Below are 26,127 nucleotides of genomic sequence, written 5' to 3'. Positions count from 1 at the left end.
ACTGTGCAGTGTATATATACAGGACAGGAGGAGTGGTAATGTGCAGTGTATATATACAGGAGGAGTGGTACTGTGCAGTGTATATATACAGGACGGGGGAAGTGGTACTGTGCAGTGTATATATACAGGACAGGAGGAGTGGTACTGTGCAGTGTATATATACAGGAGGACTGGTACTGTGCAGTGTATATATACAGGACAGGAGGAGTGGTACTGTGCAGTGTATATATACAGGACAGGAGGAGCGGTACTGTGCAGTGTATATATACAGGAGGAGTGGTACTGTGCAGTGTATATATACAGGACGGGGAAGTGGTACTGTGCAGTGTATATATACAGGACAGGAGGAGTGGTACTGTGCAGTGTATATATACAGGAGGAGTGGTACTGTGCAGTGTATATATACAGGACAGGAGGAGTGGTACTGTGCAGTGTATATATACAGGACAGGAGGAGTGGTACTGTGCAGTGTATATATACAGGAGGACTGGTACTGTGCAGTGTATATATACAGGACGGGGGAAGTGGTACTGTGCAGTGTATATATACAGGACAGGAGGAGTGGTACTGTGCAGTGTATATATACAGGACAGGAGGAGTGGTACTGTGCAGTGTATATATACAGGACAGGAGGAGTGGTACTGTGCAGTGTATATATACAGGACAGGAGGAGTGGTACTGTGCAGTGTAAATATACAGGACAGGAGGAGTGGTACTGTGCAGTGTATATATACAGGAGGAGTGGTACTGTGCAGTGTGTATATACAGGACAGGAGGAGCGGTACTGTGCAGTGTATATATACAGGACAGGAGGAGCGGTACTGTGCAGTGTATATATACAGGACAGGAGGAGTGGTACTGTGCAGTGTATATATACAGGACAGGAGGAGTGGTACTGTGCAGTGTAAATATACAGGACAGGAGGAGTGGTACTGTGCAGTGTATATATACAGGAGGAGTGGTACTGTGCAGTGTGTATATACAGGACAGGAGGAGTGGTACTGTGCAGTGTATATATACAGGAGGAGTGGTACTGTGCAGTGTGTATATACAGGACAGGAGGAGCGGTACTGTGCAGTGTATATATACAGGACAGGAGGAGTGGTACTGTGCAGTGTATATATACAGGACAGGAGGAGTGGTACTGTGCAGTGTAAATATACAGGACAGGAGGAGTGGTACTGTGCAGTGTATATATACAGGAGGAGTGGTACTGTGCAGTGTGTATATACAGGACAGGAGGAGCGGTACTGTGCAGTGTATATATACAGGACAGGAGGAGTGGTACTGTGCAGTGTATATATACAGGACAGGAGGAGTGGTACTGTGCAGTGTATATATACAGGACAGGAGGAGTGGTACTGTGCAGTGTAAATATACAGGACAGGAGGAGTGGTACTGTGCAGTGTATATATACAGGAGGAGTGGTACTGTGCAGTGTGTATATACAGGACAGGAGGAGTGGTACTGTGCAGTGTATATATACAGGAGGAGTGGTACTGTGCAGTGTGTATATACAGGACAGGAGGAGCGGTACTGTGCAGTGTATATATACAGGACAGGAGGAGCGGTACTGTGCAGTGTATATATACAGGACAGGAGGAGGGGTACTGTGCAGTGTATATATACAGGACAGGAGGAGTGGTACTGTGCAGTGTATATATACAGGACAGGAGGAGCGGTGCTGTGCAGTGTATATATACAGGAGGAGTGGTACTGTGTAATGTATATATACAGGACAGGAGGAGCGGTACTGTGCAGTGTATATATACAGGAGGAGTGGTACTGTGCAGTGTATATATACAGGACAGGAGGAGGGGTACTGTGCAGTGTATATATACAGGACAGGAGGAGCGGTACTGTGCAGTGTATATATACAGGACAGGAGGAGCGGTACTGTGCAGTGTATATATACAGGACAGGAGGAGCGGTACTGTGCAGTGTATATATACAGGAGGAGTGGTACTGTGCAGTGTATATATACAGGACAGGAGGAGTGGTACTGTGCAGTGTATATATACAGGACAGGAGGAGCGGTACTGTGCAGTGTATATATACAGGACAGGAGGAGCGGTACTGTGCAGTGTATATATACAGGACAGGAGGAGCGGTACTGTGCAGTGTATATATACAGGAGGAGTGGTACTGTGCAGTGTGTATATACAGGACCGGAGGAGTGGTACTGTGCAGTGTATATATACAGGACAGGAGGAGTGGTACTGTGCAGTGTATATATACAGGACAGGAGGAGCGGTACTGTGCAGTGTATATATACAGGAGGAGTGGTACTGTGCAGTATATATATATATACAGGAGGAGTGGTACTGTGCAGTGTATATATACAGGACAGGAGGAGCGGTACTGTGCAGTGTATATATACAGGACAGGAGGAGGGTACTGTGCAGTGTATATATACAGGACAGGAGGAGCGGTACTGTGCAGTGTTTATATACAGGAGGAGTGGTACTGTGCAGTATATATGTATATACAGGAGGAGTGGTACTGTGCAGTGTATATATACAGGACAGGAGGAGCGGTACTGTGCAGTGTATATATACAGGACAGGAGGAGCGGTACTGTGCAGTGTATATATACAGGAGGAGTGGTACTGTGCAGTATATATATATATATATACAGGAGGAGTGGTACTGTGCAGTGTATATATACAGGACAGGAGGAGCGGTACTGTGCAGTGTATATATACAGGACAGGAGGAGGGTACTGTGCAGTGTATATATACAGGACAGGAGGAGCGGTACTGTGCAGTGTTTATATACAGGACAGGAGGAGCGGTACTGTGCAGTGTATATATACAGGACAGGAGGAGTGGTACTGTGTAGTGTATATATACAGGACAGGAGGAGTGGTGCTGTGCAGTGTATATATACAGGAGGAGTGGTACTGTGCGGTGTATATATACAGGAGGAGTGGTACTGTGCGGTGTATATATACAAGAGGAGCGGTACTGTGCGGTGTATATATACAGGAGGAGTGGTACTGTGCAGTGTATATATACAGGAGGAGTGGTACTGTGCAGTGTATATATACAGGAGGAGTGGTACTGTGCAGAGTATATATACAGGACAGGAGGAGTGGTACTGTGCAGTGTATATATACAGGACAGGAGGAGGGGTACTGTGCAGTGTATATACAGGACAGGAGGAGTGGTACTGTGCAGTGTATATATACAGGACAGGAGGAATGGTACTGTGCAGTGTATATATACAGGACAGGAGGAGTGGTACTGTGCAGTGTATATATACAGGACAGGAGGAGCGGTACTGTGCAGTGTATATATACAGGACAGGAGGAGGGGTACTGTGCAGTGTATATATACAGGACAGGAGGAGCGGTACTGTGCAGTGTATATATACAGGACAGGAGGAGGGGTACTGTGCAGTGTATATATACAGGACAGGAGGAGCGGTACTGTGCAGTGTATATATACAGGAGGAGTGGTACTGTGCAGTGTGTATATACAGGACAGGAGGAGCGGTACTGTGCAGTGTATATATACAGGAGGAGTGGTACTGTGCAGTGTATATATACAGGACAGGAGGAGTGGTACTGTGCAGTGTATATATACAGGACAGGAGGAGTGGTACTGTGCAGTGTATATATACAGGAGGAGTGGTGCTGTGCAGTGTATATATACAGGACAGGAGGAGTGGTACTGTGCAGTGTATATATACAGGAGGAGTGGTACTGTGCAGTGTATATATACAGGACAGGAGGAGCGGTACTGTGCAGTGTATATATACAGGACAGGAGGAGGGGTACTGTGCAGTGTATATATACAGGAGGACTGGTACTGTGCAGTGTATATATACAGGACAGGAGGAGCGGTACTGTGAAGTGTATATATACAGGAGGAGCGGTACTGTGCAGTGTATATATACAGGACGGGGGAAGTGGTACTGTGCAGTGTATATATACAGGAGGAGTGGTACTGTACAGTGTATATATACAGGACAGGAGGAGCGGTACTGTGCAGTGTATATATAGAGGAGGAGTGGTACTAATAAGGGGGTAGTAAGGAGGTAATAAGGGGTAATAATCGATCGTTGTCGGGGTGACCGGTCTTCGCTGTGATCCTGGGGTAATAATCGATTGTTGTCGGGGTGACAGGTTGTCGCTGTGATCCTGGGGTAATAATCGATTGTTGTCGGGGTGACCGGTCGTCACTGTGATCCTGGGGTAATAATCGATCGTTGTCGAGGTGACCGGTCATCACTGTGATCCTGGGGTAATAATCGATTGTTGTCGGGGTGACCGGTCTTCGCTGTGATCCTGGGGTAATAATCGATTGTTGTCGGGGTGACCGGTCTTCGCTGTGATCCTGGGGTAATAATCGATTGTTGTCGGGGTGACCGGTCGTCACTGTGATCCTGGGGTAATAATCGATTGTTGTCGGGGTGACCGGTCGTCACTGTGATCCTGGGGTAATAATCGATCATTGTCGGGGTGACCGGTCGTCACTGTGATCCTGGGGTAATAATCGATTGTTGTCGGGGTGACCGGTCGTCGCTGTGATCCTGGGGTGATAATCGATCGTTGTCGGGGTGACCGGTCGTCACTTTGATCCTGGGGTAATAATCGATGGTTGTCGGGGTCACCGTTCGTCGCTGTGATCCTGGGTAATAATCGATCGTTGTCGGGGTGACCAGTCATCGCTGTGATCCTGGGTAATAATTGATTATTGTCGGGGTGACCGGTCGTCACTGTGATCCTGGGGTAATAATCGATTGTTGTCGAGGTGACCGGTCGTCACTGTGATCCTGGGGTAATAATCGATTGTTGTCGAGGTGACCGGTCGTCTCTGTGATCCTGGGGTAATAATCGATCGTTGTCGGGGTCACCGGTTGTTGCTATGATCCTGGGGTAATAATCGATGGTTGTCGGGGTGACCGGTCTGCGCTGTGATCCTGGGGTAATAATCGATCGTTGTCGGGGTCACCGGTTGTTGCTATGATCCTGGGGTAATAATCGAAGGTTGTCGGGGTCACCGGTCGTCGCTGTGATCCTGGGGTAATAATCGATTGTTGTCGAGGTGACCGGTCGTCACTGTGATCCTGGGGTAATAATCGATTGTTGTCGAGGTGACCGGTCGTCTCTGTGATCCTGGGGTAATAATCGATCGTTGTCGGGGTCACCGGTCGTCGCTGTGATCCTGGGGTAATAATCGAAGGTTGTCGGGGTCACCGGTCGTCGCTGTGATCCTGGGGTAATAATCGATCGTTGTCGGGGTGACCGGTTGTTGCTATGATCCTGGGGTAATAATCGAAGGTTGTCGGGGTCACCGGTCGTCGCTGTGATCCTGGGGTAATAATCGATCGTTGTCGCCCATTATTGCATATTCTCTCTCCATTTTTCATGCAGTTTTTCGCTTTTCCTTTTTTTTTTCCTTCTTTCCTAGGATTGAATTCTCTGGGTGGAGAGAAGGTGGAGGGAAGAGGAGGAAGTGAAGGAGCGATGGGAGGAGAGAGAGAAGGAGAGAGAGGGAGAGACAGATGACGAGGGGGGATGGGATTCGTCTTTGTATAGCAGAACGAGGCTTCATCATCAGACAGACGTTCGGATAGATACCCAACATCTGCGTGACATGCACACTGAGCGCTGGATGCCCCTGTGACAGCGAGACGCCACCTCGACCGCAGCCGACCGGTGCCACCGACGTGCGCCTCGCACCCCAGCAGCTGACATCACCCCTTCTACCAGCACCGGCATCGCTGCGCCAGTCAGGACGGGCAGGATGGGCGATTCGGAGAGGATGAAGGGCGCTCGGCTGTTCCTGAGCTGCATCCTCCTCTTGGGTGTCCAGGTGAGGCGGCGGCGGAGGTGCAGTGCTCATCTCCAGGGTTGGGTGGAGTTGCTACGTTTTCACGGCAGGAGGCTGATGGTGCATGGCAGCGGTACGGTAACCGGTGGCAGCGCCAATGGAGGGAGCGGTGATGCAATGTAGCATCCTGCGACTACCGTTAACCCTTTTTTTTTTTTTCCCTTTTGGCAGGGTCAGGCCGGGGGTGGCACATGGGGCGCAGATTGGCAGATGACGCTATATTGTCATTTTTCTATATGGCCACTGACGCCGAATCGATTGGATGAGGGCGACTAAATTGGATCGGTTATGATTTTTCTTTTTTTCTTTTTTTTCCTGACTCTCCCCCCCCCCCCCAAAAAAAATATTAGCGCCATAAACAATTGCAGCAAATTTTGGGTGATGTACGGTTCTGGGGATATGTGAGAATGAATGTGGAGGGCAGAGGTGGGTGACGGGGCACGGCCAGAGATCACGGCGGGGCATGCCGGGCCGCCGCCGTGTGGTTAAGGATGAAGGGGTTAAATGGCGCGGGAGCCCGGGGATGCGTCTGGACGGCGCGGCGGTTCAGCCGGGCGCGGGACTGAAATAGCAGGTGGTGCCTGATGCCAGAATGGAGATTAATGGAATCACTAATTGGGAGATGGGTCCGTAATGGAAGAGCAGATAATGTCCGGAGCGGGCGGCGGTGGGGGGCCGCGCTCTGACTCCGCTGGCATCGCCATTAATGCTGCCACATCACCCCGCACCGGGGCGGACGGACCCCCGGGGTCCTCCTGTGTATGAGCCCAAGAGCTCGCACTCTGCCCCCTACTAATGGAATAACACAATCTATTGTCTCTGTTATCAGCCATTTGGGGTCAAGGAGAGAGGATGACTCGGCGCAGGTGGACTCGTTCTGTTGTTCTCTGTTATCAGGAGATTTCTGATGGGGAGCTGCTGACGGGTGGCAGGGATGGGTCTAGTAATGGGGGCGTTGGGGACAGGAAACCAAGGAGAAAACTGAAAAACACCTGATAGTACACATCGATGCCTGGTGCGGTTCTTTGTGGACTATATGGTGGTATTATGCAACCTCCGGAATTTAGATATAAGCACTGTATAGCGGTATTATATGGGCTGCAATGGCGGTATTGTCTGGGCACTCTATGGTGGTATTATGCGACCTCCTGCATTTACATGCAAGCACAGTATAGCGGTATTATATGGACTGCAATGGCGGTATTATCTGGGCACTATATGGTGGTATTATGCGACCTCCTGCATTTGCATGCAAGCACAGTATAGCGGTATTATATGGACTGCAATGGCGGTATTATCTGGGCACTATATGGTGGTATTATGCGACCTCCTGCATTTGCATGCAAGCACAGTATAGCGGTATTATATGGACTGCAATGGTGGTATTGTCTGGGCACTCTATGGTGGTATTATGCTACCTGTATTTACATGCAAGCACAGTATAACAGTATTATATGGATTGCAATGGTGGTATTATCTGGGCACTATATGGTAGCATTATGTGACCTCCAGTATTTATATATAAGCCCAATGTAACAGAATAACATGGTCTGCAATGGCGGTATTATCTGGGCACAATATATAGGTATTATATGGTCTGCAATGGCAGTATTATCTGGGCACTATATATAGGTATTATATGGTCTGCAATGGCGGTATTATCTGGGCACTATATATAGGTATTATATGGTCTGCAATGGCGGTATTATCTTGGCACTATATGTAGGTATTATATGGTCTGCAATGGCAGTATTATCTGGGCACTATATATAGGTATTATATGGTCTGCAATGGCGGTATTATCTTGGCACTATATGTAGGTATTATATGGTCTGCAATGGCAGTATTATCTGGGCACTATATATAGGTATTATATGGTCTGCAATGGCGGTATTATCTGGGCACTATATGTAGGTATTATATGGTCTGCAATGGCAGTATTATCTGGGCACTATATATAGGTATTATATGGTCTGCAATGGCAGTATTATCTGGGCACTATATATAGGTATTATATGGTCTGCAATGGCGGTATTATCTTGGCACTATATGTAGGTATTATATGGTCTGCAATGGCGGTATTATCTGGGGGCTATATGTAGGTATTATATGGTCTGCAATGGCAGTATTATCTGGGCACTATATATAGGTATTATATGGTCTGCAATGGCGGTATTATCTTGGCACTATATGTAGGTATTATATGGTCTGCAATGGCAGTATTATCTGGGCACTATATATAGGTATTATATGGTCTGCAATGGCGGTATTATCTGGGGGCTATATGTAGGTATTATATGGTCTGCAATGGCAGTATTATCTGGGCACTATATATAGGTATTATATGGTCTGCAATGGCGGTATTATCTGGGGGCTATATGACAGTATTGTATGTATGACAGAGATCAGTTGCTCTTGTTATAACGCTCCAGCACTGTTATAACGCCGCTCTGTGTGGTACGGCCGCAGCCATATTGACAGGTGTCTCTGGATGCAGGAGGCACTGAGTGGTTCCCAGTCACTTTCCGCCATCTCCCCCTGGTACTGACCCGTCCCTCCCACACACAATACAGACCCTTATAATAAAGTCACAAGGCCGCTGTGTATTGTTAGCGGTCATGTGAGATGGAGTCAGACTGTGCGCAATACCCAGGCTGGAGCAGGGCACAGCGATTATTACACGTCAGGACCTGTGCATAAACCGTGTAAATAAAGGAGAACACCAGAGACAATGGACACAAATCCTAATGTACATATACAGATCTCTCCAGGAGATGCCCAGGTTATACCATCTGTACATATACAGATCTCTCCAGGAGATGCCGAGGTTATACCATCTGTACATATATAATTATATACAGGAGATGCCCAGGTTATACCATCTGTACATATATAATTATATACAGGAGATGCCCAGGTTATACCAGCTGTACATATATCATTATATACAGGAGATGCCCAGGTTATACCAGCTGTACATATATCATTATATACAGGAGATGCCCAGGTTATACCGGCTGTACATATATAATTATATACAGGAGATGCCAGGTTATACCAGCTGTATATATATAATTATATACAGGAGATGCCCAGGTTATACCAGCTGTACATATATAATTATATACAGGAGATGCCCAGGTTATACCAGCTGTACATATATAATTATATACAGGAGATGCCCAGGTTATACCAGCTGTACATATATCATTATATACAGGAGATGCCCAGGTTATACCGGCTGTACATATATAATTATATACAGGAGATACCCAGGTTATACCATCTGTACATATACAGATCTCTCCAGGAGATGCCGAGGTTATACCATCTGTACATATATAATTATATACAGGAGATGCCCAGGTTATACCATCTGTACATATATAATTATATACAGGAGATGCCCAGGTTATACCAGCTGTACATATATCATTATATACAGGAGATGCCCAGGTTATACCAGCTGTACATATATCATTATATACAGGAGATGCCCAGGTTATACCGGCTGTACATATATAATTATATACAGGAGATGCCAGGTTATACCAGCTGTACATATATAATTATATACAGGAGATGCCCAGGTTATACCAGCTGTACATATATAATTATATACAGGAGATGCCCAGGTTATACCAGCTGTACATATATAATTATATACAGGAGATGCCCAGGTTATACCAGCTGTACATATATCATTATATACAGGAGATGCCCAGGTTATACCGGCTGTACATATATAATTATATACAGGAGATACCCAGGTTATACCGGCTGTACATATATAATTATATACAGGAGATGCCAGGTTATACCAGCTGTACATATATAATTATATACAGGAGATGCCCAGGTTATACCAGCTGTACATATATAATTATATACAGGAGATGCCCAGGTTATACCAGCTGTACATATATAATTATATACAGGAGATGCCCAGGTTATACCAGCTGTACATATATAATTATATACAGGAGATGCCCGGGTTATACCGGCTGTACATATATAATTATATACAGGAGATGCCCGGGTTATACCAGCTGTACATATATAATTATATACAGGAGGTGCCCGGGTTATAGCAGCTGTACATATATAATTATATACAGGAGATGCCCAGGTTATACCAGCTGTACATATATAATTATATACAGGAGATGCCCAGGTTATACCAGCTGTACATATATAATTATATACAGGAGATGCCCAGGTTATACCGGCTGTACATATATAATTATATACAGGAGGTGCCCGGGTTGTACCAGCTGTGCATGTATAATTATGCCCAGGTTATAGCAGCGTGCTCTTTATAATGTGTGTTGCTGGCATGGACAGGATTGATTTTCGGGGTGCAGTGCTGCTACCGGACGTGTTATTATTTGCTGCCATTGGGGGTTCGGTGAATTTACGGCTCGTCCATTACTGTACTGTATTGTTTGGCGCCAGGAGACGTTCGTGGGCAAACCTGGTGTGAAACCGACCTCAGTCACCGGGAAAGGGGGATAATGAGGAACATCCAGAGCGTCACCATGGGGGAAGTACCACACAGGAGAGATTAGATACACTGCTCAGCAGTCATCACACAGGATAGGATTAGATACACGGCTCAGCAGACAGTATCACACAGGAGAGGATTAGATACACGGCTCAGCAGTCATCACACAGGATAGGATTAGATACACGGCTCAGCAGACAGTACCACACAGGAGAGATTAGATACTCGGCTCAGCAGTCAGTATCACACAGGAGAGGATTAGATACACGGCTCAGCAGTCATCACACAGGATAGGATTAGATACTCGGCTCAGCAGTCAGTACCACACAGGATAGGATTAGATACACGGCTCAGCAGTCAGTATCACACAGGAGAGGATTAGATACTCGGCTCAGCAGTCAGTATCACACAGGAGAGGATTAGATGCACGGCTCAGCAGTCAGTATCACACAGGAGAGGATTAGATACACGGCTCAGCAGTCAGTATCACACAGGAGAGGATTAGATGCACGGCTCAGCAGTCAGTATCACACAGGATGGGATTAGATACACAGCTCAGCAGACAGTATCACACAGGATGGGATTAGATACACGGCTCAGCAGACAGTACCACACAGGATGGGATTAGATACACGGCTCAGCAGTCAGTACCACACAGGATGGGATTAGATACACGGCTCAGCAGTCAGTATCACACAGGAGAGGATTAGATACACGGCTCAGCAGACAGTATCACACAGGAGAGGATTAGATACACGGCTCAGCAGTCAGTATCACACAGGAGAGGGTTAGATACACAGCTCAGCAGTCAGTACCACACAGGATGGGATTAGATACACGGCTCAGCAGTCAGTATCACACAGGAGAGGATTAGATACACGGCTCAGCAGACAGTATCACACAGGAGAGGATTAGATACACGGCTCAGCAGACAGTATCACACAGGATAGGATTAGATACACGGCTCAGCAGTCAGTACCACACAGGATGGGATTAGATACACGGCTCAGCAGACAGTATCACACAGGAGAGGATTAGATACACGGCTCAGCAGTCAGTACCACACAGGATGGGATTAGATACACGGCTCAGCAGACAGTATCACACAGGAGAGAATTAGATACGTGGCTCAGCAGTCAGTATCACACAGGAGAGGATTAGATACACGGCTCAGCAGACAGTATCACACAGGATAGGATTATATACGTGGCTCAGCAGTCAGTATCACACAGGAGAGGATTAGATACACGGCTCAGCAGACAGTATCACACAGGAGAGGATTAGATACACGGCTCAGCAGTCAGTACCACACAGGATGGGATTAGATACACGGCTCAGCAGACAGTATCACACAGGAGAGGATTAGATACACGGCTCAGCAGACAGTATCACACAGGGGAGGATTAGATACACGGCTCAGCAGACAGTATCACACAGGGGAGGATTAGATACACGGCTCAGCAGTCAGTATCACACAGGATAGGATTAGATACGTGGCTCAGCAGACAGTATCACATAGGATTAGATGCTCGGATCAGATACCCTCAGGGTTAACCCTCCCAGTGCTGGTAGTTCCTCTCTCCGGCGCTCACATTAGGGTTTACAAGGCGTTCCCCGGCTCCTCGCTGCAGACTGGATGAATTGCTTTGTAATTTTATGAGTCCCAATTGGATGAGGCTGAAATAAAATTCTGACCAGACGCAAATATCTATAATTCATCCCTCTTATATACATGTCACGTCTGCCGCAGGTCACATGATCGAAGGTTTACATTAAGTATCGGTGCGGTGCAATGGAGCGTGGATGTGTCAGCCCCATTAGAGTCAATAGTCAGCAGAACTCCATAGACTTCACTGGAGAGGGTCACGTCTAAGCACGGCCCCCTCTACATGTGGGGAGAAGCTGCAGGAAGCGCCGCTCATAGCAGGACCCCCATTCATTGAGAGGCGAGACTCCCAGAGGGGGTCCTGCACCTGCCCAGCATTTCTTGTATATTTCCAAGAGGGGATTACTTTACCACTTACATTTTAGGTTCATTCCTTTCACTGCTTCCGTTGTGGAAACCATCAACAAGCTGCTGTTGACAGATCTGTCTCCCTATGTGTGCGTTCATCATTTGTATCACACCCTAAAATAATAACCAAATACTATCTAGCAAGCCAATGGTAGGAATGAAGGCGGTGCGAACAGCAGCTTCCAAATACAAATTTGCAAATGCAAATTTTCTTCACATCTCACGACAGGCATGCGAACAGCAGCTTGCTGACAGGCTCCACATAGAACTTCTTTTTTTTTTGGGTCATATTTTTATTGCAGCACAGATCAGATAAGTCATATCTGCAGTTTGCCGACACGTTCCAGATAAAAATAAATTTTCATGCATAGATTTGTGATACAACACACAATAGATCTGACAACAACAGCTTGCTGACGGGTTCCAAATGGAAATATATATATTGTACAGAGAAGGCTTAAAAATCATGACCCCCTTCGTCATCTGACCAACAACGATATAGGTGAAATATTACAATTAGTTGGGAATTTTATTATCATCGAGGTTCTGCAACTCGTAAGACATAAGCAGGGGCGGAGCCCAAAACTCAAATGATCCTCCCCCAAGGATTCATTTCCTGTACATTAAATAATGAATAATAAATTTTTAAATAAAAAATAAAACGCTAATATATGTGTCATCAGCCTCTTTATGACAGGTTCCAGATAAAAACAAATTTGTGATACAGCACGCAACTGATCTGACAGCACCTTGCTGACGGTTTCCAGATCGAAAACAAGTTTAAATACTTATTTTTATGACCACATGTGACCCCCAGAATAAAAACAAGTCCCTAAACTGCTGCATTTTTTTTTTTTTTTTTTTTTGCTGTGAGCAGCATTTTCCTCCACCGGCACTGCTTATCACTTAGTATATCCGTCCCTGTGTTCTGTGACCCCAGTAATAACATCATTTTGACCCTGAGCCAGATCGGCTTTTATAGCCCCCCCGTTTACTCTCTCGGGCTGCGGGCCCCCGGCACTGAGGTTATATAACGAAACCACAACATATTCTGAGAAGAAATGATTAAAAACCCTCTCAAGGCTTTATAAGGCTTGTAAAAAGGAGAATGAAGCGAAGGATCTGTGTGCGGGCGAGAAGCGGCTGCTGCGGAGAGGAGTCGTGACAATGTACAATGACTCAAGGACTTTTTATGTTTCATGTTTTTATTTTAAGGGACAACATTTAGGAATGTGGAGAGACCCTCAACCTAATTCTGTCCCTCCACCCCTCAGTCTTTCACCCATATCAACAGTACTGTACGGATTCCTCTCTATTACTCAGTTTTCATTGAGCTGGAGATCATAAGATAAGCAGGGGCGGAGCCATGCACCGAACTGTCCCTCCCCCGAGGATTCATTCATCACATGCACATTAAGAAATCTCTAATAAATTAAAAATAAAATCAATAGCCGAGCCACATTATTAGTTGATATCAATCAGAGCTCGTTATACTACAGCGCTGTTACAATCAGATCTGCTGATATCGGTCACACGTGTGGATGGAATTGTCTCGAGTGACATATAATGAGGGGGGTAGAGAGTTCCGGGATTTGGAATCAAAATAATAACCCCCATTCTTATCTATGTCATCCCAATTCTTTTGGGAGATCTTGGTATTTCACGTGAAGATTATAAAACATAAGCAGGGGCGGAGCTGAGCACTGAATTGTCCCACCCCTGAGGATATATTTAACTCAACTGGCTACAAAAAAACAATAAAAGCACAAAAAGAGGATTCAGAGATCCTCTGCCGTGTTTTGCTGTTTTTTCTACAAAAAAAACAACAAAATCAATGCCAACAGCTTGTAATAGCGGAGCTACATTATTATCTTATATCAAGTAAAGCTTATTAGACTACAGAGGCGTTCTAAGCGAATCAGCCGATCAGTTTCTCCCGATTGTCAGGGGTATAGAGTTGGCCCCAATATCATAACCTCCTTAGCCATCTGACCAACAATGTAATATTTCACCTGTATCATCAATACGGTTGGGATTTCTTAGAATTTCACAATCCTCGGAGGTGGTGCAGATCATAAGACATAAGCAGGGGCGGAGCCCAGAACTCATTGGCTCCTCCCCCAAGGATTCATTTCACATTTCCTACACATTAAAAAAATCTCAAACTAAACTGGGGGCAAATAAAAAATAAATAAATGCAACCGCTAATAATAGTAGAGCAGGATTGTTCGCTTATATCAGCAGAGCTATAAGCGATTCGGCAGATATAATTCACATACGCGGATTCAGGGGTCAAAGCAGCGACAGATACGAGTGTGGGGCACACGGAGGTTTTTGCAGTTCTTTCATTTCACCTCATTGAAAAACATTAACCCTTACCCCTACCCTAGCCTGAAACCGCTGATAACAGAGATCAATAGATTGTAAATACCTGAGTTAGTCATCCTTTGCTCCAGAAATGGATCATAGCCAACTATAAAACTTCAATTTCTCAGGATTTTTCACACTTTTTGGCCATGGGGGGGCTACTTTACTTATAATTTACGCAATATTTTTATGCATCATATAAGGTAGGGTGACCTGCAAAATTTTGTTTTTTATCATTATTTTATTATTTTTATATTACATCTTTTTGTATTTTTCTTTTTTTTGCCTAATTCTTATCTTTTCCAAGTTTTTGTCTAAGTTATTTATTTTTTTGTAATATATTACAACTTTGCCTATTTTATTTCCTTTACAACTTGTTGTCTATTTCTACTTTTTGTCTAATTATATATATATATATATATATATATATATATATATATATATATATATATATATATATATATATACATACAGTACAGATCAAAAGTTTGGACACATCTCCTCATTTAAAGATTTTTCCGTATTTTCATGACTATGAAAATTGTACATTCACACTGAAGGCATCAAAACTATGAATTAACACATGTGGAATTATATACTTAACAAAAAAGTGTGAAACAACTGAAAATGTCTTCTATTCTAGGTTCTTCAAAGTAGCCACCTTTTGCTTGGATGACTGCTTTGCACACTCTTGGCATTCTCTTGATGAGCTCCAAGAAGTAGTCACCAGGAATGGTTATCACATCACAGGTGTGCCCTGTCAGGTTTAATAAGTGGGATTTCTTTCCTTATAAATGGTGTTGAGACCATCAGTTGTGTTGTGCAGAAGTCTGGTGGATACACAGCTGATAGTCCTACTGAATAGACTGTTAGAATTTGTATTATAGCAAGAAAAAAGCAGCTAAGTAAAGAAAAATGAGTGGCCATCATTGCTATAAGAAATGAAGGTCAGTCAGTCCAAAAAATTGGGAAAACTTTGAAAGTGTCTCCAAGTCCAGTGGCAAAAACCATCAATCGCTACAAAGAAACTGGCTCACATGAGGACCGCCCCAGGAAAGGAAGACCAAGAGTCACCTCTGCTTCTGAGGATAAGTTTATGCGAGTCACCAGCCTCAGAAATCGCAGGTTAACAGCAGCTCAGATTCGAGACCAGGTCAATGCCACACAGAGTTCTAGCAGCAGACACATCTCTACAACAACTGTTAAGAGGAGACTTTGTGCAGCAGCCTTCATGGTAAAATAGCTGCTAGGAAACCACTGCTAAGGACAGGCAACAAGCAGAAGAGACTTGATTGGGCTAAAGAACACAAGGAATGGACATCAGACCAGTGGAAATCTGTGCTTTGGTCTGATGAGTCCAAATTTGAGATCTTTGGTTCCAACCACCGTGTCTTTGTGCGACGCAGAAAAGGTGAACGGATGGACTCTACATGCCTGGTTCCCACCGTGAAGCATGGAGGAGGAGGTGTGATGGTGTGGGGGGACTTTGCTGGTGACAATGTTGGGGATTTATTCAAAATTGAAGGCATACTGAACCAGCATGGCTACCACAGCATCTTGCAGCGGCATGCTATTCCATCCGGTTTGAGTTTAGTTGGACCATCATTTACTTTTCACCAGGACAATGACCCCAAACACCTCCAGGCTGTGTAAGGGCTATTTGACCAAGAAGCAAAGTGATGGGATGCTACGCCAGATGACCTGGCCTCCACAGTCACCAGACCTGAACCCAATTGAGATGGTTTGGGGTGAGATGAACCGCAGAGTGAAGGCAAAAGGGTCAACAAGTGCTAAGCATCTCTGGGAACTCCTTCAAGATTGTTGGAAGACCATTCCCGGTGACTACCTCTTGCAGCTCATCAATAGAATGCCAAGAGTGTGACAACTTTTTGTCTTTTTTTCGGGGGATGGGATTAATTGTTTGTTTTTGATACAGTCCAATGTTAATTTCCACCTCCTGATTAGATACCAGCAGTCTGGTCCTGAGGGACCCCGACGTGATTTCCCCGGGGGGCGCTCCGGATGACGTGATGCATAAATATAGGGCTATGGTTAAGGCGACAGATGTGACGGGAAGAAGGGAGTGGCGCGGTGAGGCCGGGGATAAGATGGTGGGAAGGTGTCAGTCAGAGGAAATTCGAAAAACATGTTGTAAATACGAGATGGAGATGAAAGGCGCGCGGAGAGCGAGGCGAATCGAGAGGCCCAGGAATATGAGATGAATAAGGCAGATATGGGACTGCGAGGGCCGCAAACGTGAGAGGTGACGGGGAGAGCGAGCGGGGGAAGACGAGGAAGCGAGATCAGCCTTCACGGCCATTTGGGAAGAGGTCGTCATGGCAACAGAGAAAGATAGAACATCTCCGTCGGGAACCCGTTACCATAGCAGCTTATCTCCGAAAGTCAGCGATGGAGACTGAGAACGAGCAGGCCGGGGACGTAAGACCCTGAGAAGGCGGCGGGATCCGCCGAGGCCTAGTCACCTCGCCTCACACTGCACAACATGGCTGACACAGGTGACCTTGAGGGAGGCTCTCGCTACACGGTTGTTTCCGTGACGATAAGCGCCAATAATCACGTAATGATCTGATGAACAATACATAACCCAATGGAGGCCGTTGCCAATAGCAACCAATCGGATTCCAGCTCTCATGTGGGAAAGGCCCTTCGGAAATTGAGAGAAGCGACCTGATTGGTTGCTATGGGCAACTGCACCATTTAAATAATAAAAAAAAACCACAGTTAAATTTCCCCGTGTTTGTCGACCACCTGTCCGCCATTTTTCTGTGGGTTTTGCTGAATTTGAGGCGTCATTTTTCCCACAGTCCTGCGTGGAATAATCTGCCGTCTATTTTTACCTCTTGCTGTTTCTCTCCATGACAAATGCCGGCTGTTATCTTCTCGTGACCACCCTCCTCCTCCACCGCCATATTGTGCGCACACATCACAGTCTGACTAATGATACGGAGGAGGGAGCGCGCTTCAAAACAAAACATGACTCTACGAAAGCAAAAAAAAAAAAGAAATATTGGCAATGATTTTCTACAGTGATAAAACGGCGCCCCCCATGGGATTTATTTGGATACAGAACTTGATTGGGTTCTCTAGAATACACGGAAAAATGTTAGGGGACGATACATGGTTCTATATTTATATGGAAGGGTGAAATATGGATATAATATTGCTATAATACCGCCTAGATAATAGCACCACATTGTGCTTAAATTATACTGCTATGGAGCTTCTTAATCCTATGATACAGTGCTTAATGTCATATGGTGCCCACATATGGTAATAGCTCCATCCTGTCATTTATTTATACTACCATACCAAGCTACTTAATACTGAGATACAGTTTATACATAATGCCACATCATATAATACCGCCACACTGTCCTTTATTTATACTACCATACTGAGCTACTTAATACTGAGATACAGTGCTTACATAATGCCACATCATATAATACCGCCACACTGTCCTTTATTTATACTACCATACTGAGCTACTTAATACTGAGATACAGTGCTTACATAATGCCACATCATATAATACCGCCACACTGTCCTTTACTTATACTACCATACCGAGCTACTTAATACTGAGATACAGTTTATACATAATGCCACATCATATAATACCGCCACATTGTCCTTTATTTATACTACCATACTGAGCTACTTAATACTGAGATACAGTGCTTACATAATGCCACATCATATAATACCGCCACACTGTCCTTTATTTATACTACCATACTGAGCTACTTAATACTGAGATACAGTGCTTACATAATGCCACTTCATATAATACCGCCACACTGTCCTTTATTTATACTACCATACCGAGCTACTTAATACTGAGATACAGTGCTTACATAATGCCACTTCATATAATACCGCCACACTGTCCTTTATTTATACTACAAAACCGAGCTACTTAATACTGAGATACAGTGCTTACATAATGCCACATCATATAATACTGCCACACTGTCCTTTATTTATACTAACATACCGAGCTACTGAGATACAGTTCTTACATAATGCCACATCATATAATACCGCCACATTGTCCTTTATTTATACTACCATACCGAGCTACTTAATACTGAGATACAGTGCTTACATAATGCCACATCATATAATAGCGCCACACTGTCCCTTATTTATACTACCATACCGAGCTACTTAATACTGAGATACAGTGCTTACATAATGCCACATCATATAATAGTGCCACACTGTCCTTTATTCATACTACCATACCGAGCTACTTAATACTGAGATACAGTGCTTACATAATGCCACTTCATATAATACCGCCACATTATCTTTCATTTATACTGAGATACAGTGCTTGCATAATGCCACTTCATATAATACCGCCACATTGTCCTTTATACTACCATACCGAGCTACTTAATACTGAGATACAGTGCTTACATAATGCCACTTCATGTAATACCGCCACACTGTCCTTTATTTATACTACCATACCGAGCTACTTAATACTGAGATACAGTGCTTACATAATGCCACATCATATAATACCGCCACACTGTCCTTTATTTATACTACCATACTGAGCTACCTAATACCATAATGCAGTGTTTACATGATGTCACATCATATAATAGCGCCACACTGTCCTTTATTTATACTACCATAATGAGCTACTTATTACTAAGATACAGTGCTTATATCATGTCATATGGTGCCCATATAATAGGGTCATACTGTCCTTTATTTATACTACCATACTGAGCTACCTAATACTGAGATATAGTGCTTGCATAATGGTGTATGATGTCTACATAATAGCGCCATCCATACTGTCCTTCACTTATACTACCATAATGAGCTACTTAATACTGAGATAGTGTTTACATATTGCCACATGGTGTCCACATAATAATGTCCCCCTGTCCTTTAGTTTTACCGTCATACTGAGCTACTAAATACTGAGATGCAATGTGGTATTGTGCCCACATAATAGTGTCGCAATGTTCTTAAGTTATACCACCATACTGGACTTCTTAATACTATGAAGCAGTGCTTACATAATTACCGGTACATGTAGTATCCACATAATAGCTCCAATTAATGCACCATTCATTGTCAAGTAATGATATTGTGACGACACAGCATTTAATCTTAATTATGCCAGAAAAATATTTTCAGTAGCCCAGGAGACATGGGCTATTGTCTGAACTTTGACTATTGAATTTGTGTTTTTTCGGTTAGTCAAGAAACACAGACTATTGTTCGTATGAGTCTGAATGTTGATTCTTAAATTGATGTTTGTGAACTATTGAATGGCTGCTGTTTACCTCTTATATCACCTCCTACAGGTTAGTGTCTGTTATCTTTGGAGGACAAGGATGCAGGGTCATTGAACAATCAATGTTTGGTAGAATGTTGATTACCCATTGTACCAGGCAATGCAGTTTATTGACTTGCAAACACTGAGGGATAAACTATGAACCCTTGAACAATAGCGAGATGAGCTCCTGCCAGCGTCCCCCAATCCTGTGGAAAACTGCCTGAATAAGAGCTGTGAACTATAAAAGGAGGATCTGCCTCTGTTTCCAGTGTGACTTGACAGAACAACAGCTAGGACACCATGACTCCATGAAGAGAGAGACTCAACAGAACAACAGCCAAGGCCCCATTGTGCCATCAAGGGGAACACAGATTTGACATTCTACAGGATACCAGCTAAAGGGACCACGGCCCCAGCTGGGAGAAAAGAGATCTGCTCCATTGACTAGCAATAAACCCATGGAGTCGTTTAGGGAAGCCAAGATTGGGACCCTCCGGTCACCTGGCCCCATGGAGACGTTTAGAGAGGCCAGGTTGTGACCCTCCAGTCACCTGGCCCCATGGAGACGTTTAGAGAGGCCAGGTTGTGACCCTCCAGTCACCTGGCCCCATGGAGACATTTAGAGAGGCCAGGTTGTGACCCTCCAGTCACCTGGCCCCATGGAGATGTTCGGAGAAGACATGTTGTGACCCTCCGGTCACTTGGCCAGGTGCCTCAATGGACTGTCAACTTAGTAGGCTTGTCGTTACCGCCTATCTGCCTGCCCTGGAAGCCCCAAAGTCGCAGCTGTTCTCGGGCCAACGGATGGGAGCACCCACTGACCCTCGTGTCTCCACAGATACCGTACGCTGGTCACTTAATTCTGCCATACTCTGTAATATAGAGCAAGATTGTTGACTAATGCCTCTCACTAAGAACTGCCATAAAGTACATGTACATAACTATGCTATACAGACGCAATGAACATATGAGTGACCATATAATACCGCTGTACAGTGCCTTTATGTTCATGTTGAATAGATTTGCTGTCCAATTAACAGTGCTGTTGAGTGCCCAAATAAAACTGCTATACTGTACACCCATAATACCATTAATGTCTAAACTGCTGGCAACAGAAGTGAGTACACCCCTAACTGAAAATGGCCAAATTGTGCTGTCCCAAATTGTGTGGTCCCATGAAAAGATATAATAAAATAGTTACAAAAATGTCAGGGGTGTACTCACTTTTGTGGTATAGTGTATATCTGACTGAGAGTGTATAGCATCAATATATTACTGCCATGCATTGCCTACATAAGACTGTGATACAGTGAACATATAACAATTTCTTATAATGCTCAATTAATGCTGCCATGATGTCAGCATATAGTACAGATAATAGTACCATACAGTGAACGCCTAATAGCACCATGTGAACACATAACAGTACCATACAATGTGCACATAATAGTGCCATAAAGTCAAAACATAACAGTACTTTACAGTGAACACTTAGCAGTATCATACAACGTACACATAACAGTACCATACAACGTAGACATATATGGTACTGTTGTGTGTATGTTGTATGGTACTGTTAACATACACACAACAGTGCCATATAATGTACACATAACAGTACCATACAACATACGGTGCATTTTACAGTGCCATATAATGTACATATTACAGTACCATATAATGTACCCATAACAGTACCATACAACGCACACATAGCAGTACCATATAATGTACACATAACGTACCATACAACATACATATAACCGTACCATACAATGTACACATAACAGTACCATACAACACACACAGCAGTACCATATAATGTACACATAACAGTACCACACAACGCACACATAGCAGTACCATATAATGTACACATAACAATACCATACAACATACATATAACCGTACCATACAATGTACACACAACAGTACCATACAACATACATATAACAGTACCATATAACGTACACATAGCAGTACCATATAATGTACACATAACAGTACCATACAACATACATATAACAGTACCATATAACGTACACATAGCAGTACCATATAATGTACACATAACAGTACCATACAACATACATATAACAGTACCATATAACGTACACATAGCAGTACCATATAATGTACACATAACAGTACCATACAACATACATATAACAGTACCATATAACGTACACATAGCAGTACCATATAATGTACACATAACAGTACCATACAACATACATATAACAGTACCATATAACGTACACATAGCAGTACCATATAATGTACACATAACAGTACCATACAACATACAGTGCATTTTATAGTGCCATATAATGTACATATTACAGTACCATATAATGTACCCATAACAGTACCATACAACGCACACATAGCAGTACCATATAATGTACACATAACAGTACCATACAACATACATATAACAGTACCATACAACGCACACATAGCAGTACCATATAATGTACACATAACAGTACCATACAACATACATATAACCATACCATACAATGTACAGACAACAGTACCATACAACATACATATAACAGTACCATATAACGTACACATAACAGTACCATACAACGTACACATAACAGTACCATACAACGCACACACAACAGTACCATATAACGTACACATAACCGTACCATATAACAGTATTATATAACATACATATAACAGTACCATACAATGTACACACAACAGTACCATACAACATACATATAACCGTACCATATAACGTACACATAACAGTACCATACAACGCACACACAACAGTACCATATTGCATACACATAACAGTACCATATAACAGTACTATATAACATACACATAACAGTACCATGCAACATACATATAACCGTACCATATAACGTACACATAACAGTACCATACTGCATACACATAACAGTACCATATAACAGTACTATATAACATACACATAATAGTACCATGCAACATACATATAACAGTAACATATAATGTACACCTAACAGTGCCATACAACGTACTCATAACTGTGCCATACTAATTATACATAATCGTCCCATACGGTGAAATCATAGCAGTATCAAAGGTGAACACATAACAGTGCCATACAACAGTACCATGAGGTGAGCACATAACAGTGCCCTAAAATGTGCATGAGTGCCCTACAACAGTGCCATACAACGTACACATAACCGTGCCAAACAACGTACACATGACAGTGCCATACAACGTACACATGACAGAGCCATACAACCTACACATGACAGTGCCATACAACGTACACATGACAGTGCCATACAACGTACACATGACAGTGCCATACAATGTACACATGACAGCGCCATACAACGTACACATGACAGCGCCATACAACGTACACATGACAGTGCCATACAACCTACACATGACAGTGCCATACAACGTACACATGACAGTGCCATACAACGTACACATGACAGTGCCCTACAACCTACACATGACAGTGCCATACAACGTACACATGACAGTGCCATACAATGTACACATGACAGTGCCATACAATGTACACATGACAGCGCCATACAACGTACACATGACAGTGCCCTACAACCTACACATGACAGTGCCATACAACGTACACATGACAGTGCCATACAATGTACACATGACAGTGCCATACAACGTACACATGACAGTGCCATACAACGTACACATGACAGTGCCATACAATGTACACATGACAGCGCCATACAACGTACACATGACAGTGCCATACAACGTACACATGACAGTGCCCTACAACCTACACATGACAGTGCCAATGTACACATGACAGTGCCATACAACGTACACATGACAGTGCCATACAACCTACACATGACAGAGCCATACAACGTACACATGACAGTGCCATACAACCTACACATGACAGTGCCATACAACGTACACATGACAGTGCCCTACAACCTACACATGACAGTGCCATACAATGTACACATGACAGTGCCATACAACGTACACATGACAGAGCCATACAATGTACACATGACAGTGCCATACAACGTACACATGACAGAGCCATACAATGTACACATGACAGCGCCATACAATGTACACATGACAGCGCCATACAATGTACACATGATAGTGCCATACAACGTACACATGACAGTGCCATACAATGTACACATGACAGCGCCATACAATGTACACATGACAGAGCCATACAACCTACACATGACAGAGCCATACAACCTACACATGACAGAGCCATACAACGTACACATGACAGTGCCATACAATGTACACATGACAGTGCCCTACAATGTACACATGACAGTGCCCTACAACGTACACATGACAGTGCCCTACAACGTACACATGACAGTGCCATACAACGTACACATGACAGTGCCATACAATGTACACATGACAGCGCCATACAACGTACACATGACAGTGCCATACAACGTACACATGACAGAGCCATACAATGTACACATGACAGTGCCATACAACGTACACATGACAGTGCCCTACAACGTACACATGACAGTGCCCTACAACGTACACATGACAGTGCCATACAACGTACACATGACAGTGCCATACAACGTACACATGACAGCGCCATACAACGTACACATGACAGCGCCATACAACGTACACATGACAGCGCCATACAACGTACACATGACAGCGCCATACAACGTACACATGACAGCGCCATACAACGTACACATGACAGCGCCATACAACGTACACATGACAGCGCCCTGCAATATATACATGACAGCGCCATACAACGTACACATGACAGCGCCATACAACGTACACATGACAGCGCCATACAACGTACACATGACAGCGCCATACAACGTACACATGACAGCGCCATACAACGTACACATGACAGCGCCATACAACGTACACATGACAGCGCCATGCAACGTACACATGACAGCGCCATGCAACGTACACATGACAGCGCCATGCAACGTACACATGACAGCGCCATACAACGTACACATGACAGCGCCATACAACGTACACATGACAGCGCCATACAACGTACACATGACAGCGCCCTACAACGTACACATGACAGCGCCATACAACGTACACATGACAGTGCCCTACAACGTACACATGACAGCGCCCTGCAATATATACATGACAGCGCCATACAACGTACACATGACAGTGCCCTACAACGTACACATGACAGTGCCCTACAACGTACACATGACAGTGCCCTACAACCTACACATGACAGTGCCATACAACGTACACATGACAGCGCCATACAACCTACACATGACAGTGCCATACAACGTACACATGACAGCGCCCTGCAATATATACATGACAGTGCCATACAACGTACACATGACAGTGCCCTACAACGTACACATGACAGTGCCCTACAACGTACACATGACAGTGCCCTACAACCTACACATGACAGTGCCATACAACGTACACATGACAGCGCCATACAACCTACACATGACAGTGCCCTACAACGTACACATGACAGTGCCCTACAACCTACACATGACAGTGCCATACAACGTACACATGACAGTGCCATACAACCTACACATGACAGTGCCATACAACGTACACATGACAGTGCCATACAACGTACACATGACAGTGCCATACAGTGTGTCATTATTCTGCCACTATTCATGAGACCGTCCCCCTGTCACGGGCAGCATGCTGTGATGTCCCCACGTATATCTCTGTACACACCCGCCATCATTTATCACGCAGGAATGGCCGCTGCTCGTGGATTTTCTGCTGATCTCCCTGTTTTTTTGCTGTTGCATAACAGTTTATCTCCCTCCATCACAATGATTGTTTCCTACAATAATGCCGTGAATCTAGGTCGCCGCGATCCGCATCTAATCTGCAATAATCATTATTTTCATTTTCCAATTTCTTTAAGTGGCTGCGGATGCCCCGCCGTCAATATGTTCACAGGAGATTTTTTTTTTTTTTTCTTATAGATATTTTTATGCGGCGTTGCAGAAGCAGATGTCAATATAAACTTATGCATGAGGCCAATTTTTCCAGTGAACTACTGCCAG

The 26,127-nt window shown here is 44.1% G+C and overlaps 1 protein-coding gene across 2 annotated transcripts in view; it reads left to right on the top strand.

Moving 5' to 3' along the window:
- Nucleotides 1-26,127, top strand: part of APLP1 (amyloid beta precursor like protein 1) — a 79,595-nt gene that overhangs the window by 6,874 nt on the left and 46,594 nt on the right. For both annotated transcript variants that reach the window (XM_069741680.1, XM_069741681.1), the window contains exon 2: nucleotides 5,417-5,821. In XM_069741680.1, the coding sequence (XP_069597781.1) occupies nucleotides 5,753-5,821 (69 nt within the window). In that variant the 5' untranslated portion in view covers nucleotides 5,417-5,752. The remainder of the gene's footprint in view (nucleotides 1-5,416; nucleotides 5,822-26,127) is intronic.

Source organism: Ranitomeya imitator, chromosome 10, assembly GCF_032444005.1.
Source record: "Ranitomeya imitator isolate aRanImi1 chromosome 10, aRanImi1.pri, whole genome shotgun sequence".
NCBI lineage: Eukaryota > Metazoa > Chordata > Amphibia > Anura > Dendrobatidae > Ranitomeya > Ranitomeya imitator.
This window is presented reverse-complemented; position numbering and strand designations above follow the sequence as displayed.